The following is a 21,816-nucleotide window of genomic DNA, read 5'->3' on the forward strand; positions in this document are numbered from 1 at the left end:
CATAATGGCTTATCAGCCATCAGAACTCGACAAGACAATAAAATATGCCATTTCGAAATCCCTCCTTGAGTTTTAACCCACACTGAAACCTGCGATACCTAAGTGGTAACTTACTTTTTTTCTACTTTGATGTTATAAATTTCATCACAGACTAATTTGAGGTATCTTTGCTTTGGCAGGCGGGACAGCAGCTGCTTCACAGTTGTATTAAATGCCTGTTCATCAGCATCCCACTAGGAAAAAATAGATAAGACTTAATGACAGGTACTAGTGTTTATTCACTGGCTTTTTCTGGGTCACTAATGAAATGCTAATGCCATTTAAGTGTACTGGAAAAAATCACTTACAGATAAAACTGGTGGGAGATTGTTGGGGTTTTTCCTTTGAAGCACTGATTTTTCTGTACAAGACTCCTTTTTAGATCCTGCTGAGCAATGCCGTAGTGTGCTACGTGACTTTAGACCAGTTATTACTGATTTATTTTGTATAAAATGCAAGTAACACCTCTGTGTGCATCCATTTGAGTGGAGCATAAAGCAGTAACTGCCAGCACAGTGGTATATGCTTATTTACAAGATGACAAGAGAAAAATGTATCAAATGTTAGTTTGGGGGCAAAGTTCATTTTTTTCATCTAATTTAATCTGTGACTAAACACAGAGTAGACAAAAAAGTATTCTTTGATAGGATGTTTAAAAAAATCACCTGCAGCTATGATTGAAATTTGTTACCTTAAGAATGCTTATTCAGGGGCACCTGGGTGGCTTAGTCAGTTAAGCCTCCAGCTTCACCTCAGGTCATGATCTCACTGTTCATGGGTTTGAGCCCCATGTCGGGGTCTGTGCTGACAGCTCAGCGCCTGAAGCCTGCTTCAGGTTCTGTGTCTCCCTCTTTCTGCCCCTCCCCCACTCATGCTCTTTCTCTCAAAATAATATACATTTGAAGAAATGCTTAGTCAACTTTTTAGAAGTTTTAGGCTATTTGATATTAAAAGCTACTCATAAAAAAGACTTTTTTGGGGGTGCCTGGGTGGCTCAGTCCATTGAGCATCTGACTCTTGATTTTGGCTCAGGTCATGATCTCACTGTGAAATCAAGCCCGCATCAGGCTTCGAGTTGGCAGTGCACAGCCTGCTTAGGATTCTCTCCCTGCCCTGTCCCTGATCGTGCTCTCTCTCTCAAAAATAAATAAAAGTGTTTTTTATTTTTTTAATTCCAGTATGGTTAACATACAGTATTAGTTTCAGGTATATAATATAGTGATTTAACGTTTCTATACATATTCCATGCTCATCATGGTAAGTGTACTCTGTCCCCTTCACCGATTATACCTATCCACCCCTTGTCTGGTAACCATCAGTTCTCTTAACTATAGAGTGTTCCTTCGTCTTTTTTTTTTTTCCTTATTTGCTTTGTTTCTTAAATTCGACATATGAATGAAATCATGAAATCTGTCTTTCTCTGGTTTATTCCATTTAGCTATCTTATTGTAGTTTTGATTTGCATTTCCCTGATGATGGGTGATGTTGAGCATCTTTCCATGTGTCTGTTGGCCATCTGTATGTCTATTTGGGTCCTATGTCCATTTTTAAATCAGATTGCTTGTTTTTAGTGCTACCTATAAAAACTTACACACTTAATTCTTGACTTAATTTTTATAAAAATACATAGTTCTAGTTCTACAAATAAGCTTCCCTAGTTGTAATGAAGGTCTGAGACAGCATTGTATGGAGGTTGAGAGTATAGATTTTACTAGTCTGTCTAGGTTCAAATCCTGTCTCTGCTAATTACTAGTAGGTTGACCTCGAGTAAGGTATTTTATATTTCTGGGCATCTGGGTGGTTCAGTCGGTTGAGGGTCTGACTCTTGATTTTGGCTCAGGTCATGAGCCCAGAATCGTGAGATCGAGCCCCAGGTTGGGCTCCATGCTAAGTGTGGAAACCTGCTTAAGATTCTCTCTCCCTCTGCCCCTCTCCCCTGTGTGTGTGCTCTCTCTCAAAAAAAAAAAAATTTTTTTTAAGATACTTAATATCTCTTCTTCCATTCTCCATAAAATGTAAAATGCTTTTTATTTATATAATGGGTTAACAGTACCTATCTCCAGTTTGTTATGATTAAAGGAGTTAATATTTGAAAAATGCTTGGAAATGCAAGCTGGTGCAGCCACTCTAGAAAACAGTATGGAGGTTCCTCAAAAAACTAAAAATAGAACTATCCTATGACCTAGCAATTGCACTACTAGGCATTTATCCATGGGATACAGGTGTGCTGTTTCAAAGGGACACATGCACCCCCATGTTTATAGCAGCACTACTGACAGTAGCCCAAGTATGGAAAGAGCCCAAATGTCCATTGATGGATGAATGGATAAAGAAGATGTGGTATGTATATACACACACACAATGGAGTATTACTTGGCAATAAAAAAGAATGAAATCTTGCCATTTGCAACTATGTGGATGGAACTGGAGGGTATTATGCTAAGTGAAATTAGAGAAGGACTTCATATCATATGATTTCACGCATATGAGGACTTTAAGAGACAAAACTGATGAACATAAGGGAAGGGAAATAAACAGGGAGGGGGACAAAACAGAAGAGACTCATAAATATGGAGAACAAACTGAGGGTTACTGGAGGGGTTGTGGGATGGGGGGATGGGCTAAATGGATCAGGGGCATTAAGGAATCTCCTGAAATCATTGTTTCACTATATGCTAATTTGAATATAAATTTTAAAAAATTTTTTAAAAAATCATGCTTAGAGCAAGGCCTGCTAGAGCCTGATACACAGTAAAAATATGAGGTGTGCAGTAAAAATACAGGGTGTTGAAATATTCTCTGAAATTTAAAAGAAAGTCACTAGAAAAGTATGATTCTCTCAAAATCTGATTCAGTAATGTATATGTCACATAAAAGAACAATGTTATTGAATTCCTGGAACTGTCAAAAAAATACTCAGTATCACTAAGAAAATAATGCCATTTTAATTTTGTTTTGGCAAATTAACACCCAAACTTTGGAATTTTAAAGGCCATAATGCACAAGAGTTCATCTCGCTTACCTCTAATGATAAAAACTGTAGGATGGTTTCTTTGGGTAGATCCACCTGTCGATACACAAAAATGTAGGTTATCTGTCAAGGAACCCAAGGCAGCACATACTGCCTGACAATGGTGGTGTTTGGAGGGAGCAACATGAATAGGGTTGGCAGAGTCTGGGACACGACTGTGCTATAAAATAAAGCACACTTAGATGAACCATGCAACGGTAAGAGGTCAGCACTGGAGAACGAATATCTCTGGTCCTCACATGTTACACCCCAGAAGCTTGCTGCTACTTTCTGCACTCAGTATATTTTTAATGAGGCAAAGGTCTGAAACATTTTAGGAAAACGGTGATTTTGTTTTTATTCCCCCTACCCCCCCCCCCATCTTTCAGAGGAAGAAAACAGGAGAAACAAACACAGAACCTTCAGTTTTCTCAGTTTTTACAGATTTAGATTGCATGTGGTTCATGTCAGTGATAAAAGGCCTGGATCCCAATACTGTGCACACTGAGCATAAATGGCCTGACCTCTGAGGAAACAACTTTAACAGGACAATTCTCAAAATGTTAAAGAAAGAGACTTACAGCCAGAATTTCAATTTCACTGCTTTTCTGATGTAAGTTGGCAAGGGAGGTCTGAAGTCGGGTTTGTACCTAAAACAAGAAAACCTGTCAGAATTCAGAAGCTGCCAACCCAAACCATCTTTCTTGCCATTTTATTTATTGTAGGAAACCATCCATCATGAGTGACAAACTAAGGCCTAGAAGGGCTCCCAAAGATTATCTACGGACTTGTTCTCAACCCACCCCGGGAAGATGAGTGCTTAGTCTATCCTGATCTCAGGGGAAATGAGATTTTATAGTCTGTTTTAATGCTCCACCTACTTAGTTGTTTAGCATTAAGCTCAGGGCACTAAAACTGTACGTGGGAGCAGGAGGATTTTATTATTAAGCTACATTTGGAAAAAGAAGAAGGTGACAGCAGTGAGGACACGGAACTCAAGGGGGATGAAAGCAACAGAAAGACGTGAAAATGCGTCACCATCCAACATCCTGAGAAACAGCCAGGAGAGCATAGCAAAATGAGGTCATCTTTTATATTTGTCTAAACGCATTTCTACATAATGAGTGTTCTGTAACACTCACTCACTTCCCAAGTTAGGCCAGTGTCCTGACCGGGCTCATGAGTGTGAGGACTGCCCTTATTTCTTTCCCCTACCTATTTAAATCCATCAGGGATTCCCTCCAGGAGGCCTTCGTCTATCATCCGTGCAGACACTGCTCTCCACCCCGCCCCTGTGTCTGTATGTAGCACACTCCTAACGCTCCTATTCAGTGTGCCTAATGCAGCATTCTGTTACTTCTCCTCTGTTGTTCTCCCAACTGTATCCTGCATATGCTTCTAAGGTTTTATAAACTCTGAGGATTGGGCCGTGCCATATGTCTTTTAAATTTTACATGGTATTTCCCACCAAATCCGGCATACAGCAGATAGCAAAAACATGTATGCAGACGGAAACCTGCCCCGAGGAATAGATCTCATGTGCTTTGTTACTCAGAACAAAACCCAACCCTTTCTGCCATTAGACATAGACCAGAAAGTCTTTGTTTAGATCTGATAACTCTGACAGTAGGTGCTTCTAGGTGCCCACAACATACACGGATGCCTCTTTGGAGGGCAAATGGGGCAGAATCCTAACACCAGAGATAGCTCTGAGTTGATGAATTTTCAGAAGCCACCAAGTTAGGGAAGTGAGGAGGAAAATATTTCCAGGAAACTCTGTTTCTTAACTTCCTTTCCTATTTTCTTCCTCCTTTGTAGCTTACACGAGAAAGCTGAGGGAACTGTGTACCTGAGTTTCATACCGCCTCCTAGTGCTGGCTGACAGCTTCTCTGGGGCGATCACACTCACAATGGGAACAACAGCAGCTCCATGGATTTCAAACAAACCTGAAACAGAAAGTTTCAGAATGTATGGTCTTAACTGATCCCACCCACTTTCTGTAACACACCACAGAGATGCCAGGGATATTCATAGAAGCCGCTCTGGTGTCGTTCTATGGGCTAGATTCTGTCTGCGCTTGGTTTTTGACCTGGAGGAGCCCAGAACCTTGATGCTTCTGTCAAAATTACCAGGCTTCTCTCCTCAAGTGGGAGGTGGGGTGGAAGGTGACTAAGGCACAGGGAGGCTATATGTGTCACCAAAACCTGGTGACCTTAAGGGGGGAAAAAATCACACTTAACTATCCCTCAAATTCTAAATTCCTGAAAGTATTTGAAAACCGACAGTGGCAGAAAGTCAATGCTAGCAGAAACAAACCAAAAAGACCCAGTTCTGTTAAAAGCCAAATAAGTCGTCTTGTGGACAATGCTTGGGACATTGCTTTTTCCGTAAGGTTGGTAGATGTAGTGAAACCAAAGATTTAACTATCACCACTGTTCCTCTTGGCTTTCAAGAAAACAAAATGCATACACAGTGTCTTTCTCAAGGGATTTCAACATATTATTCTTCAATCTTCTGTGTGGGGAAGATTTCCAGGAAAATTATCCACATTTAATCTGTACAATAAACCGAGCCAAAGGAAGATTAAACCAGTTGTGAAAATAAGACAGTAAGATAGGGATGTATTAGGATCAGAGGAATCACCAAACTTCCCATCTTTTTCTAGGATGTGGGTTTCAAAGCACAGAGAAAAATTCCAGCTGGTACATTTAACAGTATGTGTTACTTTCAAAATGTATTTCTGATGCAGCAAGGAGGCACCACAGTCATTAGTGCTTACCGCAAACGTGCACGCACACACACAGCACGATTATGTTCAGATCATAATTAGTAAATACCTGAAGCATTAGAAAATGACCCCTTCAGATTTTGCACTGCAAGATTATCGGAAGCTTCTCTAAAAACAAACAAAAACAATTACAAAACAGTCAATAAAGCAAAACACAGATAAAGTGAGCCATTTTTTCTATTAAATGTAAAAACTAAATGGTGGTTATTAGTGGAAGAAAAATAACAAAACTTGAACTTAATTTTGCGTTTGGTCAACAGCAAGTAAAAATTAAAAAGGCTGTCATTTCAGATTAACAAATGCCTAAAGACAACCTTTTGATGTATTCAGCTATGTCTGAAATCCTGGCTCAACATAAGAAGCTAATTTCAATGAAATCTAATGGGTGTTCTTTCCGCTCCCCTCACAATACAAGGAAACATTAGCAATGGCGTGCCCCACCTTTATTATGGCAGCAACCTTGGTGATCTCCCACAGGAGAACATTTAGTAAACAAAGAGATTCTTTCAAAAGCTGTGAATGGACATTCTTTTAAAGACTGAATTAGTTTATAGCCTTTGAGAGACATAATAGTTCTCTCGGGGAAAACATGGAAGTAATCACGCACATGGAGGAAAGATTTTAAACCTTTCCCTGCTAAAACTGAATCCCATCTGGCCTTTTAAGTGTCTTAATGTTCACCTGTACTATTAATTAGTTGAGTATTTTATGCTTTCTAAACCTCTGTTTTTTAAAATCCATAATCCTAATATCTGGTGACTTCCAGAACATTATATGCCTTCAGAGAAAGCGCACTGGTGAACTTATTCAAGCTAGGTGCAGATGGGAATTTACTCAAGCAGGGTGAGGGAAGGAGAAGAGAGTAAGAATGTTTATTTTATAGAAGCCAGGATTTTTCACTGTTGGCACTATTGACATTTGGGGCCAGATAACTCTTGGTTGGTGGTCTGGGCGGTCAGTCCCATGTACTGTAGAAGCAGCAGCACCCCTGATCTCTCCTAGATACTAGCGGCACCCCCAGTTCTAACAACCAGAAATGTCTACAAACAGTGCCAAGTGTCCCCTACTTGAGAATCACTGATAGAAGCCAAAAAAAGTATTTCTGATTGTGAGCATATATGTAAAAGTTACACATTTATTTAAAAAAAAAAAAAAAAAGCCTTAAGAAAATTAGGATCCCTTGTAATCCCACTAACCAGAAATAACTACAATTAAAAATTTGGTACGTCATTCCAGCCTATATATGGATTGTGTATTTTGATTGAGAAAAATAGGATCGTATATGTTGTCTATGGACATCCTTCCATGTCAATAAATTCAGCTTTACTAGAATCAACATTTAAAAAAAAATTTTTGTTTTTAAGTAAACTGTGTCCAATATGGGGCTCAAACTCATAATCCTGAGGTCAAGAGTCACATGTTCTTTTGACTGAGCCAGTCAGGCCTGGCCCCTAGAATCATCATTTTTGAAGGCTGCATAGCATTTCACTATATTACTATAATCCAAACAATCTTCTAGAATGGATTTTGTGATACTATAAGTGAGAGATTTCTCAGCGTGTGGTCCAGGGACCTCTGGAGGCCCCTGAGACCCTTTCAGAGGTCTGTAAGGTCAAGACAATTTTCACCACAATCCTAAAATGTTACTTCTCTCTTTTTTTTATGCTCATCCTCTCACAAGTGTGTCCTGGAATTTTCCAGAGACTATATGATGGGTGATAGCACAACAGATTGAATGCAGAAGCAGATGACAATCTAGTTTTTTCTATCAAAGTGTTAATGCATTTTTTTTTTCCATTTTTGTCTGTTTATCTGTAAAAAGATTTAAGTGTTGCTCTTTTTAAATTTCTTTGGTTTTGGAAAATAGTTATTTTTCACTAAAATATGTCATTTAGATTAGCATGTAATTGGTTTATTTAAAAAAATATTTTTAAAATATTCATTTTAATTCTACCAAATTACTGATAGATGCAACCCACATAAACAACATTCTTTGATGCCCTCAAATAATTTTTAAGGATATAAAGGGCTTCTAAGGCCAAAAAGTTTGGAACTGCTGTTATAAACAATGCCTTGATAGACATCTTTCACATAACCCCATGGGATAATTTTTGCTATAAATTCCTGAAAGTAATATTAATGGGTCTTTCTTTTTAATTTTTAAGGTTTTTAACTTTGTTAAATTCCTATCCAGAGAGTTGAGCCAGTGTACATTTAATATGAGATCTTTTCCCAGAATATATTAGATCTTTCAAATATATTGACAAAATACTACCAAAATTTGCTGCATAACAGACCAAGTAAGATAATTCTGGCTCCTGAGGACTTTCAAACTGATAAAGCATTCTCTGACATGTTATGAGAAAGGAACACTGAAAGTAGGATTAGTCTTATACAGGGGATCGTATACTTCAACTCTTGAGTTCTTCAGAAGCAACAGAATGGTCCGTTAAAAGTTATCCTGATGAATCTTTATTTCCCAAAAGGATCAAATTGATTTTTCTAAAAAAGGCACGGAAGTTCTACAGGTATCACAGCTAGTTTTCTGGGCCTTTGTTACCTGATAGTCCTTTCATCACTGACTTTAGTCCTGAGTTTCTGCACAACATAGTCTATAAGATCAGACTCCAGCACGCATTTCTCTGTTTGCCTTTCCTTCTCAAAAGACTTAACCTTAAAAAGAATGAAACAGATCCATCAATTTCTGAAGCCAATAGGCTGAACCCGAGTACAAAACGAAGTCAACAGTTCAGGTTGGTGGTTCTCGACCAGAGGCAATTTTGCTCACCACAGGACAGCTGGCGATGTTTGGAGACAAGTTTTGGTTGTGACATCTATAGAGGGTGCTACCAACATCTTGCGGAGAGAGGCCTGGGATGCTGTTCGACATCCTACAGTGCCCAGAACAGCAGCCCCCATAATTATCCGGCCCCAAACGTCACTGTGGCTTTAAGAAACTCTGGTATAGACTAGAAAAGCTTATCATTGGTGATAGAGTTTAAAAAAAGGTGGTGGTGGGGGCGGGGGGGGGGGGGGGTTGGCAAGACTAACCAGCTCCTATTTCATTTCTTTCACATTTTCTTCCCCTTAAATATCCCCTGGTCAGTCACCAAGTTTCCACCCCCTCCCTAACCCCCATTCCAAACCTAAGTCCTGTCATCCCATTTTTTTTATGATACCTTTCATCTTCACTGGCCATGGAGTGGCCTTGGCTTAGAATAGCTTTATATTGTTCGCACTGCTATCCCTGTCTTCAGTTTCCCCTCACTCCATTCCATGCTACACGTACCTGCAGATTAATTTTTTTCACATACAACTCTGATGTCCCCTTCTGTAGAAAATAGATGCTCTGGAGGCCTCTGAGACAGGTCTCGAGCTGCTACCTAAAATCTAAATTCCTCGGTGGGCATTTTGCTCCCCATGATCTAGCTAAAACCAGTCTCTCCTGAGGTACCCCTTCTTTGCAATGCTTCTGCTTCATCCAAAGTAGACTTATTCAGGATAATACCAGAATAGTTCTTTGCTGGCCCCCCTCTGACTTTGGAACAGGCAGGTCAAAGACTTACCATTACCGTTGCTATTCCTTATGCTTAAGAGGTCCTTTCAGCACGTACCTATATGCTACCCATCCATGAGGGTCCAGCATAAACCCCACCTCTACCCTGAAGACTTCTCTGCTACTTCTGAAGTCCTCTCCCGGGTGGTGATGAACCCTCATAGAACGTTCTCTATAGGACTCTAATGGCATTTAGCATTTTCTAACTCACAATTGTGCACAAATGTGTTAATGTTCCCTACCAGATTATAGGATGACTCACAGGAGGGCCTGAGGCTTAAATGTCACTGTATCCTTTAGGATCTTAAATTCCATCCCTTCTACACTGTTAATACTTAAAATGCATTTGTTGACTGGGTGAATGAAGTGATGTCTTGCCCTTCAAATATGAAGGTGATACAAGATTGGAAAGAGCTGGACAAGCTGAAACAATGTTCTAGAATGAACAAGATCACATTTAATGGAGATAAATATGACGTCCTGTAATTGAAGCCTTCGTGGTAGGTGGCCAACCAGACATGGTGATAACTGTTAAAAGGCCAATGAATTTTAGCTGATAAGTTCAGTATAAGCCCAAGAGCCACATGGTTGCTAAGAGTTCACTAGTAAGCTCCATTAGGAGAAATATGGTATCTGGATTGAGGGAGGTCAGAGAGCATTCTCATTTAGTCAAAATATGCTTAGAGTGCTGTGTAGAATTCTAGGATCACATTTAAAGACAGACATTAACCAAGCATGTCTAGGGGAGCTTAACTAGGAGGGTCAAGGATCTGGGAAATCATGTTAAGAGAAATGGCTTAAGTAACCAGAATGTTTAATCCAGAAAACATGGAGAGCCTGGATGGCTCAGTTGGTTAAGCATCCGACCCTGGCTCAGTTCATGATCTCACAGTTCATGGGTTCGAGCCCCACATCAGAGTCTGTACTGACAGCTCAGAGCCCGGAGCCTGCTTTGGATTCTGTGTTTTCCTCTCTCTGCCCCTCCCCGACTCGTACTCTGTCTCCCTCTGTCTTTCTCAAAGATAAATAAACGTTAATTTTTTTTTTTTTTTACACCAGCAATGAGGATAGAGTGGCATGGCAGTCTCTGGTCTCCTAGAATTTATTTGAAGGTAGTTGAGAGAAGGAGGAAGAATTAGACTGGCTATTGCGACTACTCAAGAAGACAGAACTAAGACCATTGAGCGTTAGATTTTGGGAAGGAGACTAATTCAGGTTTTTAAAATTTGCTCAGCATTATAGCACTGTCTTATGACACGAGTTATCCAGCAAAGTCTTGATGGTCACCTCTCAGTACTACTGCAGGAGCAATCACTATTCTGGAAGAGGCCTGATCAGTAGTTCTTAAGGGCATTTCTAATTTTGTGACTAACCAGCAGACTAGTAGTGGGGACTTGCAAATCTTCCCTAAAAGGATAAACTACTCCAAGAACTGCCTTCCTGCCTTCAACAGTTAGAAAACCCGACAAAACACATAAGATTTTTCAGACATTAGACAACAAGCAACGACTCTTTCTCAAAAATAAACCTAAAAAAATTTTTTTTTAAACTTTTTAACTTTTTTTTTTATTGTTCATTTTTGAGAGATAGAGACAGAGCACAAGTGGGAGAGGGGCAGAGAGAGGGAGACACAGAATCCAAAGCAGGCTCCAGGCGCTAAGCTGTCAGCACAGAGTCTGATGTGAGGCTTGAACTCAGGAACGATGAGACCATGACCTGAGCCGAAGTCAGATGCTCAACCGACTGAGCCACCCAGGCGATACTGCCTTATTAGTAATGGGTCAGCTCAGAGCTAAAGGCGGCCCTGGTCTGCCCTAACAAAGCTTAACACCAAGCCTGGAAAGGATCAAACAATTCAAGTATTTTAACTATACCCCAGAACAAAGCCCAGCAGTATTTCCAAAAATGTAAAATTCATAATGTCCTCAACCAATCCAAAATTACTAGGCATGCAAGGTGGCAAGAAAATAGGGCTCACAGCAAGGAGAAACGACAGAAACAGACAGAGAAATGTCTCAGAAATTATGGAATTAGTAGACAGATACCTTAGAATGACTGTTTTAAATCTTATATAAAGGAAACAAAAACCGTAAGAGAGAAATGGAAGACCTAAAGATCCAAATATAACTTATAAAGATGGAAAAATACAATATCCGAAATAAGAAATGCAGTGGGATTAATAGCATGTAAGATATTGCAGAAAGATCAGTGAATGATCCAGAATAAAGCATGGCGGGCGGGGGGGGGGGGGGGGGGGGGGACAAAACAAAGAGAGACTCAATGAGGTGTGGGGCGGTATCAGATAATTAACATACTGTTATTGGAGTCCTAGAAGTAAAAGAGGAAAAGGGACAGAAAAATATTTGAGGAATAATGTCTGAAAATTTTCTAAATTTCATGAGAACTACAAATCTACAGTTCAAAGAAGTCCTATCTACGAATACCAAGTATTAGAATATAGAGAATACCACACTGAGGTAAACCATATTCAAAATGCAGAAAACCAGTGACAAATGAAAATCTTATAAGCTGCCAGAAAATAAAAAACAATCATATTCAGAGGATCAAAGCAGACTTTAACAGAAACGGTGATCAGCTCAGAAGACAGTAAAACACCTCTTCAAAGTGCAAAACGAAAAAAAAGTAAATGTTGAATTTTATATCTAACAAAAACATCTTTCAAAAATGAGGGTGAAGACTTTCTCAGACCAATAACAACTGAGACAACTCATGACCAGCACACCTGCATGGACCAGAAATATTAAAGGAAATCCTTCAGGCAGAAGGCAAATGAAATCAGAATGATGTCTTCCTCAGCAAAGGAATCAGTAGTACAAGAGATGGTAACTATGTGGGTAAATATAAAAGACATTTCCCCCCTTATTTTAAAAAACCTCTCTAAAAAAAACCAAAACAAAAACCTCTTTAAAAAATAACTAATTAAGGGGCGCCTGGGTGGCGCAGTCGGTTAAGCGTCCGACTTCAGCCAGGTCACAATCTCGCGGTCCGTGAGTTCGAGCCCCGCGTCGGGCTCTGGGCTGATGGCTCAGAGCCTGGAGCCTGTTTCCGATTCTGTGTCTCCCTCTCTCTCTGCCCCTCCCCCGTTCATGCTCTGTCTCTCTCTGTCCCAAAAATAAATAAACGTTGAAAAAAAAAAATAAAAAAAAAAATAACTAATTAAAGCCAAAATAATAACAATGTATTGTGGACTTTACAATATATGTAAGAAAAATATTTGGCAACAACAGCGCAAAGAACAAGAGAAGGGAAATGGAAGTATTCTTATAAGGTTCTTACACGATAAGAGAAAGGCATATAACATTTTTTGAAGGGAGAATGTGTTAAGTTAAAGGTGTATATTGCAAACCCTAGAGAGGTCACAAAAACAGTCTCACCAAAAACGAGTAATGGTCAGTAAAATAGTAGATATCGATCTAAAAAGAAGGCATGAAAAGACAAAAATGGAAAAAAGAACAGATGGAATAATCAGAAAACAAATAGTAAAATGGCAGATTTAAACCCAACCATTTCGCTAACTGCATTACAAATTAATGTCTAACAATTCCAATTAAAAGGCAGGAATTGTCAGAGTGGATAAAAAGGCAACTCAACTGCTGACTGTCTCTAAGAAACGCACTTCAAGACACAGGATGGAAACAGACATGTCATGCAAACACTAACCAAAAGACCTCAGAACAAGAAGTGTTATCAGGGATAAAGAAGAACATTTCATAATGATAAAGAGGTCAATTCATCAAACATAAAATTCTAAATGTGCATTCACCAAATAACAGAGCTTCAAAATGCAAAAACTGATAAAACTTTTGGAGAAATGGATAAATCTACAATGATAGCTGGAGATTTCAATACTCCTCTCTCAGTACCTGATTGAACATGTAGACAAAATGATTAGTAAAGATACAGAACTCTTGGGCAACATCATCATCTAATGTGGCCTGATATTTATCAAACACTCCTCCTAACAATGCAGAATACACATTCTTTTCAAGTGTACATGAAACATCACAGTAACAGACCATTGTTTTACTTTAAACCATGACTCAGTAAAATTAAAAGGACTGAAATCATATAGAATATGTATGTTCTTTGATCGCAAAGGAATTAAATCATTAGAAATCCTTAAAGAAAGATAGCTGGAAAATACCCAAATATCTGGAAGTAACCTGTGGATCAAAGAAGAAATAACCAAAGAAATTAGAAAGTATTCTGAACTATTAAAAAAATAAAAATAAAAGGGGTGCCTGGGCGGCTCAGTCGGTTAAGCATCCGACTCTTGATCTCAGCTCAGATCTTGATCTCAGGATTGTGAGCTCAAGCCAGGCATTGGGCTCCATGCTGGATGTGAAGCTTACTTAAAAAAAAAAAAAAAAATTCTGAACTAAATGAAAATAAAAGCACTACATATAAAAATGTGTGGGATGCAACTAATGCAGTACTTAGAGTGAAATTTATAGCATTAAATAGTTCTACTTAGAAAAGTAAAATCTAAAATCAGTGGTCCATGCCAGGTGCCTTTTTTGTTTTTTTTAAATGCAAAGACTCAGATAGGATTTTAGGCTTTGCAGGCCAAACAATGTCTCTGCATTTTTTTTTTTTTTTTTTAAACAAAGAGTGTAAAAAAAATGTGTAGCTCGCAGGCCATACAAAATAGGCTGTGTGCCAGATGTGGCCTATGGGCTGTAGTTTACCCCTAAAGTTCTATCTGAAGAAATTAGAAATGGAATACACTAAATCCAAAATTTGCAGAATGAAGAGTGGAAATCAATAGAATAGAAAACAAATGAACATAAAATAGGGAAAAATCAATAACATAAAAACACTGGTTTTCTGAAAATACAAATAAGATTGATAAACCTCTAGTCAGGCTAGGGTTTTTTTTTTTTTACCTCACCAGTGGTTAAAAAAAGAAAAAGTGTGGGCGGGTTGGGGGGTAAGACACAAATTACCAATATCAAGAATGAAAGGGGATTATTACTGCATATCCCACAGACAGCGACAGAAAATATAGGAAAATTTAGATGAAATGGAAACATTCTGGGAAAGATCTACACTACCAAAAGTCACTTATTCAGAAACAGGCTACCAGAATAGCTCTCTATCAAGGCCCACATGACTCTACTGGGGAATCTGACCAGACATTTGAGGATGAAATAATACCAATTCTACACAAAATCTTCCACAAAGTGGAAGAGGAGAGAACACGGTCTAATTCATTTATGAAGCCAACATTACACAGATATCAAAACCTGACAAAGATTTAAAAGGGGAGAAATAGGTTGATTTTTTTCTTCAAAAACAGAAATAACGGTTAGGAGGTGGTATATTTATGAGCTTCGTAAGTTAAACGCAACAGAGTAAAACTGATTAGGAAACAGCCATAGGCTATGCCAACCAGCATTTCAGTGTAGTGATTATTCTTGTTTTCTTAGATGGAAAAGAGGAGCAAAGGAAGAAAAGTAGGAAAAAGCTACTGCCACTGTGTTTGCCTTTTTTTCATCTTGAAGGGAAGGATTCAGATTCAGATTCTCTCTTACTCTACAGTCTTTCTCCAAGAATAGGTCCAGCCAATAAAATAATGGATTTCCACCCACACCCAAGGCCAGGGCCTTAGTGGGAAGTCAGGTGCTCCACAGTTAATACCCAGTTTGGAAAATCTGTTGAACTGTGAAAGATTTCCTTGGGTCTGTACCTTGACATAGCTTCGTCCTTTATCTGAGACAAGGGCCACGTAGGTAATTTCGTGATGTCTGCAGTATTCCTGGAGTTCTTCTTGGGACTGAAACAAACAAACCACAGTGTGTGAAATAAACACAGAACACCTACAGCGGCTTCAAGTGATTAAGGAGACTGCAAACACTGTGTTCAGCTAGATTTTCAAAGTGAATCACTAAACATGCTGACTTCAGGAGATATAAATATTAAGCCAGAAGAGTAAGAATTCAAAGGAGAATAAAACCTTGCTCTTCTTACGTTCGCTATTGTCCTAAGGGGCCACGAACAATCAATGTGGTCAAGTTTTCAAAAGCTCCAAATCTTGATGGAAGGTGCCAAAAATTATACAATACACATACACACAAGGAAAAGGCCTCTGAGGGAAGCAAAGGCAGCAGCAAAAAGAGTGGAAGGTGAGAAGCAGGACTGAAGCATAAAGTGAGCATCCGAGCGGAGATGCCTGCAGCGTTTGTCACTGTGCAGGACGGAAGTCCCCGTTTCTGTAAGAGCTCTTCTCTAAACAGTTTATGAAACAAGGAAACAAATGCAAGAGGATGCTCCAACGATTCAAAATTATCGCTCAACATACTAACAAGAGGCTTTTTATAACGTGCACAAAAATGGACGGCAGCAGCCTTGGAAACCTCTTGGTAGGCGATGTGCAAGGAGCAGGAGGAAGGGTGGAGGCTGTTTCCCTGGGCATCTCTTCACGCTCCGGGGCACCTGAGTGTGGGTGAGCGTGCGTGCAACTTGATTACCTGGGAGCGGAGGCCCTTCTGTGATCAGCTGGTGGCAGTGCAGATGTTCTCTGAAGGCCCCCCACTTCCTGAGGGGCCAGCAGGTTCGGGGGTGCCACCTCCCTCACTTCCATCCCCAGGGCAGGCCGCTGTGGGAGGTCTGAGGATATGTACGCACGCTAAACACAAAGTGCCTTTCGGAAGTGTGGTGGGTTGTGATGGCCCCGCGAAGATGTCCCAGCCTAATCCCTGCCAACTGAATATGTTGCCTTATATGGTAAAAAGGAACTTTGAGTTATGGATCTTGAGATAGGGAGATTATTCTGGATGATCTGGGCGGAAACAGTGGGCCTTGTGAGAGGGAGATGGGAGGGTCAGAGTTAGAGATCTAAGGACAGAAACAGAGGTGGAGAGGAAAGAAAACTCGACACTGCTGAGCTTGAAAGTGGAGGAAGGGACTAACAGCTGAGGGGTGCAGGAGGCCTCTAGGAGCTGGAAAAGTCAAGGGAAAGGATTTTCCCCCTAAAGCCTTCAGAAGGATCCAGCCCTAGCAGAGAACCTTGATTTGAGCCCAGTGAAACTGGTATCAGACTTGTGAACGCCAGAAATGTGAGGTAATAAGCCTGTATTGTTTTAAACCACTAAGTCTGTGGTGATTTGCCACTGTAGCAATAAGAAGCTAACACGGGAAGTAACTCTAACTAGAGAGAAGTAGAGTCCGAGGGAACTCTAGTCTAAGGCTGGAGGGGACGATTTGCCATTGCAGCCGTGACTACATGCACTCAACCCACGGGCATTTTTTTTTGTCTCATTACCTGCGACCAGTCATACATGATTTGTGCCGTGATTCCCACCGTCCAGAGTTTCTGGGTGAGGTTGATGGCCCTGGACATGGACATCTGGCCAACACTTACGACCAGGAGGTCACAAGAGCTGATTGTAACCTGGATGAGAAACAGAGTGCTTACATTTAGAGAAGCGAGACCAGCACTGGGAAGGAGGCACCGCTTGAGTGAAGAGAGCACCCTGAGATCTTATATAGTAAGAGATGTGCACATGGCTTGGCTTCAAAATGACTTAGCTTAAAAAAAAAATGACAGTCAAAAAACTTTTATATTAATTTTTTTTAGAAAAAAATTATTTCAACTATCCTAAGCTGTCGAGAAGATCTTCTTTTCCTCTGGGAAAACTAATCTTGTCTGAAACACAAAGGAAGAAAAAAAAAACGTTTATAGCTCTGTAGAGTAGAGCAGGGTTTCTGAAAAAGGGGCTTTGACAGGAGTCTGCTAACAGCTAGAACATGTCACATTTATGTAGCGTGTCACAGTAGAGAGTGAGGCCGGCCAGGAGAAGACAGAGGAGCTGTCTGAGGTCCCTCAGCTACAGCTAAGGACCCATACACAAGGATGGATGCCAAGTCTTAGGCTGGTCTATCATGGCAAAGATAGCTTCCCAAGGCCTCGGGCTATTGCTGCCACACCCAGGGCTGCATATAAGTGACTACGAGATGAAAAGACCACTCAAAGCCCACTGGAAAGCAAAACCAAACTTACAGGTTCTTCCATGTTGAGGATAGCAGCAGATATCTTGTCTATAGCTATGCTGACCCCAACAGCAGTGGGGATTGGCCCCAGAGCCTGTGGTCCTCTAAACTGGGGAATCTGTGAAGGAAGACACAGCTCTGGTTAGGAAATAGAGAAGAAACCGATCATGAGCAATGACTGAAGGGCACACACTTGTCAGCAACTTAACACCAAAGGGTTCAACGACAGAAAAGTGTGTGTGTGTGTGTGTGTGTGTGTGTGTGTGTGTGTGTGTGTGTGAGTCAGAGAGAGAAAGAGACAGAGACAGACAGATATGGGAGCAAGCACACATGCCATTTTAGGAAAATGTTAACCAATGTTGCATCTGGAGCTGCCCTGTTCAATATGGTAGCCACTTAGCCGCATGTGGCTTGGACATTTGAAATGTAGCTAATCTAAATTGACATGTGCTGTGTATGTAAAATACACACAGGTTGCAAAGACTCCGAATGAATAAAAAAAGCATGTAGATTAATTAGCTCAATAATATTTAGATGTCTGATTACATGTTGAAATAATATTTTGGGTATACTGGGTTAAACATACACTGAATGCAAAGGCTTAGGAAAAAAAAGTAAAATAGCTTAAAAATTTTGATTCTATGTTCGATAAGAGATAATATTAAAATAAATTCCACCTGTTTCCTTTTTTTTTTTTTCTTTTAAGCAGGCTCCATGCCCAATGTGGAGCCCAGTGCAGGGCTTGCGTTCACGACCCTAAGATCAAGACGTGAGCTGAGACCAAGAGTTGGACACTTAACCGACTGAGCCACCCAGGCATCCCCCCATGTGTTTCTTTTTACTTACTTTATGTCATTAGATTATTTATTTTTTTTTTTATTTAATTTTTTTTTATTTAAAAAAAAATTTTTTTTTAACGTTTATTTATTTTTGAGACAGAGAGAGACACAGCATGAATGGGGGAGGGGCAGAGAGAGAGGGAGACAGAATCGGAAGCAGGCTCCAGGCTCCGAGCCATCACCCCAGAACCCGACGCGGGGCTCGAATTCGCAGACCGCGAGATCGTGACCTGAGCCGAAGTCGGACGCTCAAACCGACTGAGCCACCCAGGCGCCCCTGTCATTAGATTATTTAAAATTACATATGTAGGTTCTGATTCTGGGCCAAGATGGGTAGCAACACTTCTATTTTTCCTGCCAAGTACAGCTAAAATTCCTGGACGTTACTTCTAAAACAAACATAAGAAGCCTGTGAAGTGGAGAGAGGGGAGCAGACTGGCTTGGGACCACAGGATCTGGGGAATAACACATGGGGAGTTCCCTGGATTCGGTCGTTGCTTCATGTTTCTTGGATTGGGTGCTGGAGAAGCTGACAACCCAGAAATGCCAAGGAGAACCGACAAAAAAAGCCCCCAGGAAAACCTGCTTTGTCTAGACCAAGAAAGGGGTAACCTGGCAGGGCAGAAAATGTTCAGAAAACACCTGCCCTGCTCCAGCCAAACACCACAGGAAAAAGCATAGGCCCGCTCCCACCAGCAAAGGCTGAGCAGGGGCCTACATATTCACCCAGATGTAAGGAGCCTCCTTCTCCTACCAAGTCTGAGCGGGGTGGCATCAGAGAAGACTCAGTGGGAGCCAAGACTCTCTTACCTGCCTGAGATAGTATCCTCCCCCCACCCCGCAGTGTCACTGGAAGCCAGGAACCAAAGGATTTCAGGACCCCCACCTCCATCCAAGCAGTAAGAAGCCCACACTCCTTGGGAGAGTGGAGGAGGCTGAGTCGGAGAGTGGAGGAGGCTGAGTCGGAGACTGGAACTTTCTCAGCTATCCAGCAGCAACGAGGTTGCCCGCCACTTCCCCCACCCCTCACAACAGTACCTGTAGAGGCATGGGGGAAACAGGACCAAGGAACCCCTCCCACCCTAGGGATGCTGAAGAAAGCTGAGGAAGGAACCTGAATCTTTACCCTTAGCCAATAGTACCAAGAACCCCCTGCCCCTCCAGTGTGCTATCAGAGGAGACCTGCTAAACCTGAAGATCTGGCTAAGCTCCAGACTCTCCTAACATAATACTTAAAATATCCAGGGTACAAGTGAGAATCATGCATCAGGGCAAGAACCACGAAGATCTCAAAAGGTGTAAGAAAAGACAACAGGGCGCCTGGGTGACTCAATTGGTTAAGCGTCCAACTTTGGCCCAGGTCAGGATCCCATGGTTCTTGAGTTCAAGCCCCACACTGGGCTCTGTGCTGTCAGTGCAGAGCTCGCTTCGGATCCTCTGTACACTACCCCCTCCCTTGCTCTTGCGTGTACATGTTCTCTTCTCTCTCAAAAGTAAACATTAAAAAAAAAAAAAAAAAAAAAAAAGACAATCCACAGTAGTGTCTGGGTGGCTCAGTCAAGTGTCCGACTCTTGATTTTGGCCCAGGTCATGATCTCACAGTTCATGGGATCAAGCTGGACGTCTGGCTCTGCACTGACAGCAAGGAGCCTGCTTGGGATTCTCTCTCTTCCTCTCTCTCTCCCCCTTCCCCACTCATGCTCACTGGCTTGCTCTCTCTGAAAATAAACATTAAAAAAAAAAAAAAAAAAAGACAACAGACACCAACACCAAGATGACAAAGATGTCAGAATTATCTGACAAGGATTTTAATTTTTTTTTTTTCTTCAACGTTTTTATTTATTTTTGGGACAGAGAGAGACAGAGCATGAACGGGGGAGGGGCAGAGAGAGAGGGAGACACAGAATCTGAAACAGGCTCCAGGCTCTGAGTGATCAGCCCAGAGCCCGACGCGGGACTCGAACTCACGGACCGCGAGATCGTGACCTGGCTGAAGTCGGACGCTTAACTGACTGCGCCACCCAGGCGCCCCATGACAAGGATTTTAAAGCAACCATCATAAGAATGCTTCAACAAGCATTGTGAACAGGCTTGAAACAAACAAACAAAAAAAGGTCTCAGCAAATAAGAAGGTAAAAAAAACAAAAACAAAGCTCTGGATGGGCTCAACAGCAGAATGGGGATAAGACGGGATATAGCCAATGAAATTGAAGATGACACAAGAGACATAACTCAGTATGAAGACAGAACAGACTATAAAGCACAATGCCCCAGAACCTCAGGGATAGAACAAAAACTCAAACATTTGTCATCAGAGACCTAGAAGGAGAGGAAAAAGAGAGTGCAACTGAAGAGATCTTAGAATAATATGCTTGAAATATAATATACTGAAGAGATCTTAGAATAATATGCTTGAAACATTCTCCCCCGGTGCTGTGGTGAGGGGTGGGCAGGTGGGAAGTGGCAGGAGACCCTGTTACTGCTGGATTGCAGGGCAAGTTCAGCCTCCCACTCAGCTTTCTCCAGCACCACCACCCCCACAGGGAAGGTGGCCATGTTACTGCTTGGCTGGAGGCAGGGGTCCGAAATCCTTTAGTTCCTGGCCTCCGATGACCCTGTTCAGGGAGCACTGCCCAGGCAGATATGAAAGTCCCGGCTCCCACTTAGTGTTCTCTGATGCCACCCTGCTGGGGCTTGGTGGGGGGGCACATTGGAAAAGGACATAAACCTCTAGATTCAAGAAACTGAGATACTCCCAAAGAGTATGAATCCAATGAAAGTCACACCAAGACCTGTCATGATCAAATTGCAAACTAAAGACAAAGAAAAAAAAAAATCTTAAAAAGCATGGAGTGAAACCCAACTTTCTTCTAGGGGAAAATTCAAGTAACAGCACACTTCTCGTCAGAAACCAGCAATTCTTCTCCTCCTGGGTGTCTCAGAGTTTGGCAGCTGAAGTAAAAGGCGTAACACTGTCTGATGTGGATCTCAATGTATGGAGAGGAAGTATTTAAGACAATTATAAATGGGGGGAGGGGTATAGGGACTTAAAGGAAGATAATGGTTCTATACTTCATTTGAACTAGTAAATGTCAGCACCAAAGGATCTATATGTGACAGAACAGCTCTGTAACTCAATTGTGGCGGTGGTTACGGGACTCTACACATGTGATAAAATGGCACAGAATTACACACATACTGTGTACCAATGTCTGTGTCCTGGTTTTGATATTTTATTATAGTTATGCCAGATTTAACTGTTCAAGGAAACAGAGTTCTCTTTGTGCTATCTTTGCAATTTTCTGTAAACTTGTCATTGTTTTAAAATAAAAGTTAGAGGTGCCTGGGGGGCTTAGCGGGTTAAATGTTCAACTCTTGATTTTGGCTCAGGTCATGACCTCACAGTTTGTGGGATCGAGCCCTACCACTGGGCTCTGTGATTGCTTGGGATTCTCTCTCCTCTTCTCTCTCTCTCTCTCTCTCTCTCTCACCCAAACCCTGCTTGCGTGTGCTCATGCGCACTCACGCACTCCCTCTCTCAAAATAAACATTTAAAGAAAATAATAAAAG

The 21,816-nt window shown here is 41.1% G+C and overlaps 1 protein-coding gene across 9 annotated transcripts in view; it reads right to left on the minus strand.

The window, feature by feature from the left end:
* The window catches only part of EIF2AK4 (eukaryotic translation initiation factor 2 alpha kinase 4), a 97,547-nt gene that overhangs the window by 630 nt on the left and 75,101 nt on the right, over positions 1-21,816 (minus strand). For 7 of the 9 annotated variants that reach the window (XM_023255503.2, XM_023255502.2, XM_023255505.2 and 4 more), the window contains 9 exons: positions 17,418-17,525; positions 16,680-16,808; positions 15,105-15,191; positions 8,399-8,511; positions 5,888-5,946; positions 4,899-4,996; positions 3,631-3,699; positions 3,062-3,106; positions 115-233 (listed from right to left, as the gene is read on the minus strand). In XM_023255503.2, coding sequence (XP_023111271.2) covers positions 115-233; positions 3,062-3,106; positions 3,631-3,699; positions 4,899-4,996; positions 5,888-5,946; positions 8,399-8,511; positions 15,105-15,191; positions 16,680-16,808; positions 17,418-17,525 — 827 coding nt within the window. Of the gene's footprint in view, positions 1-114; positions 234-3,061; positions 3,107-3,630; positions 3,700-4,898; positions 4,997-5,887; positions 5,947-8,398; positions 8,512-15,104; positions 15,192-16,679; positions 16,809-17,417; positions 17,526-21,816 lie in introns of those variants that run through there. The other 2 variants (XR_006599319.1, XM_023255508.2) reach the window with 2 other exon arrangements.

The sequence above is a fragment of the Felis catus genome, chromosome B3 (genome assembly GCF_018350175.1).
Source record: "Felis catus isolate Fca126 chromosome B3, F.catus_Fca126_mat1.0, whole genome shotgun sequence".
Classification (NCBI taxonomy): domain Eukaryota; kingdom Metazoa; phylum Chordata; class Mammalia; order Carnivora; family Felidae; genus Felis; species Felis catus.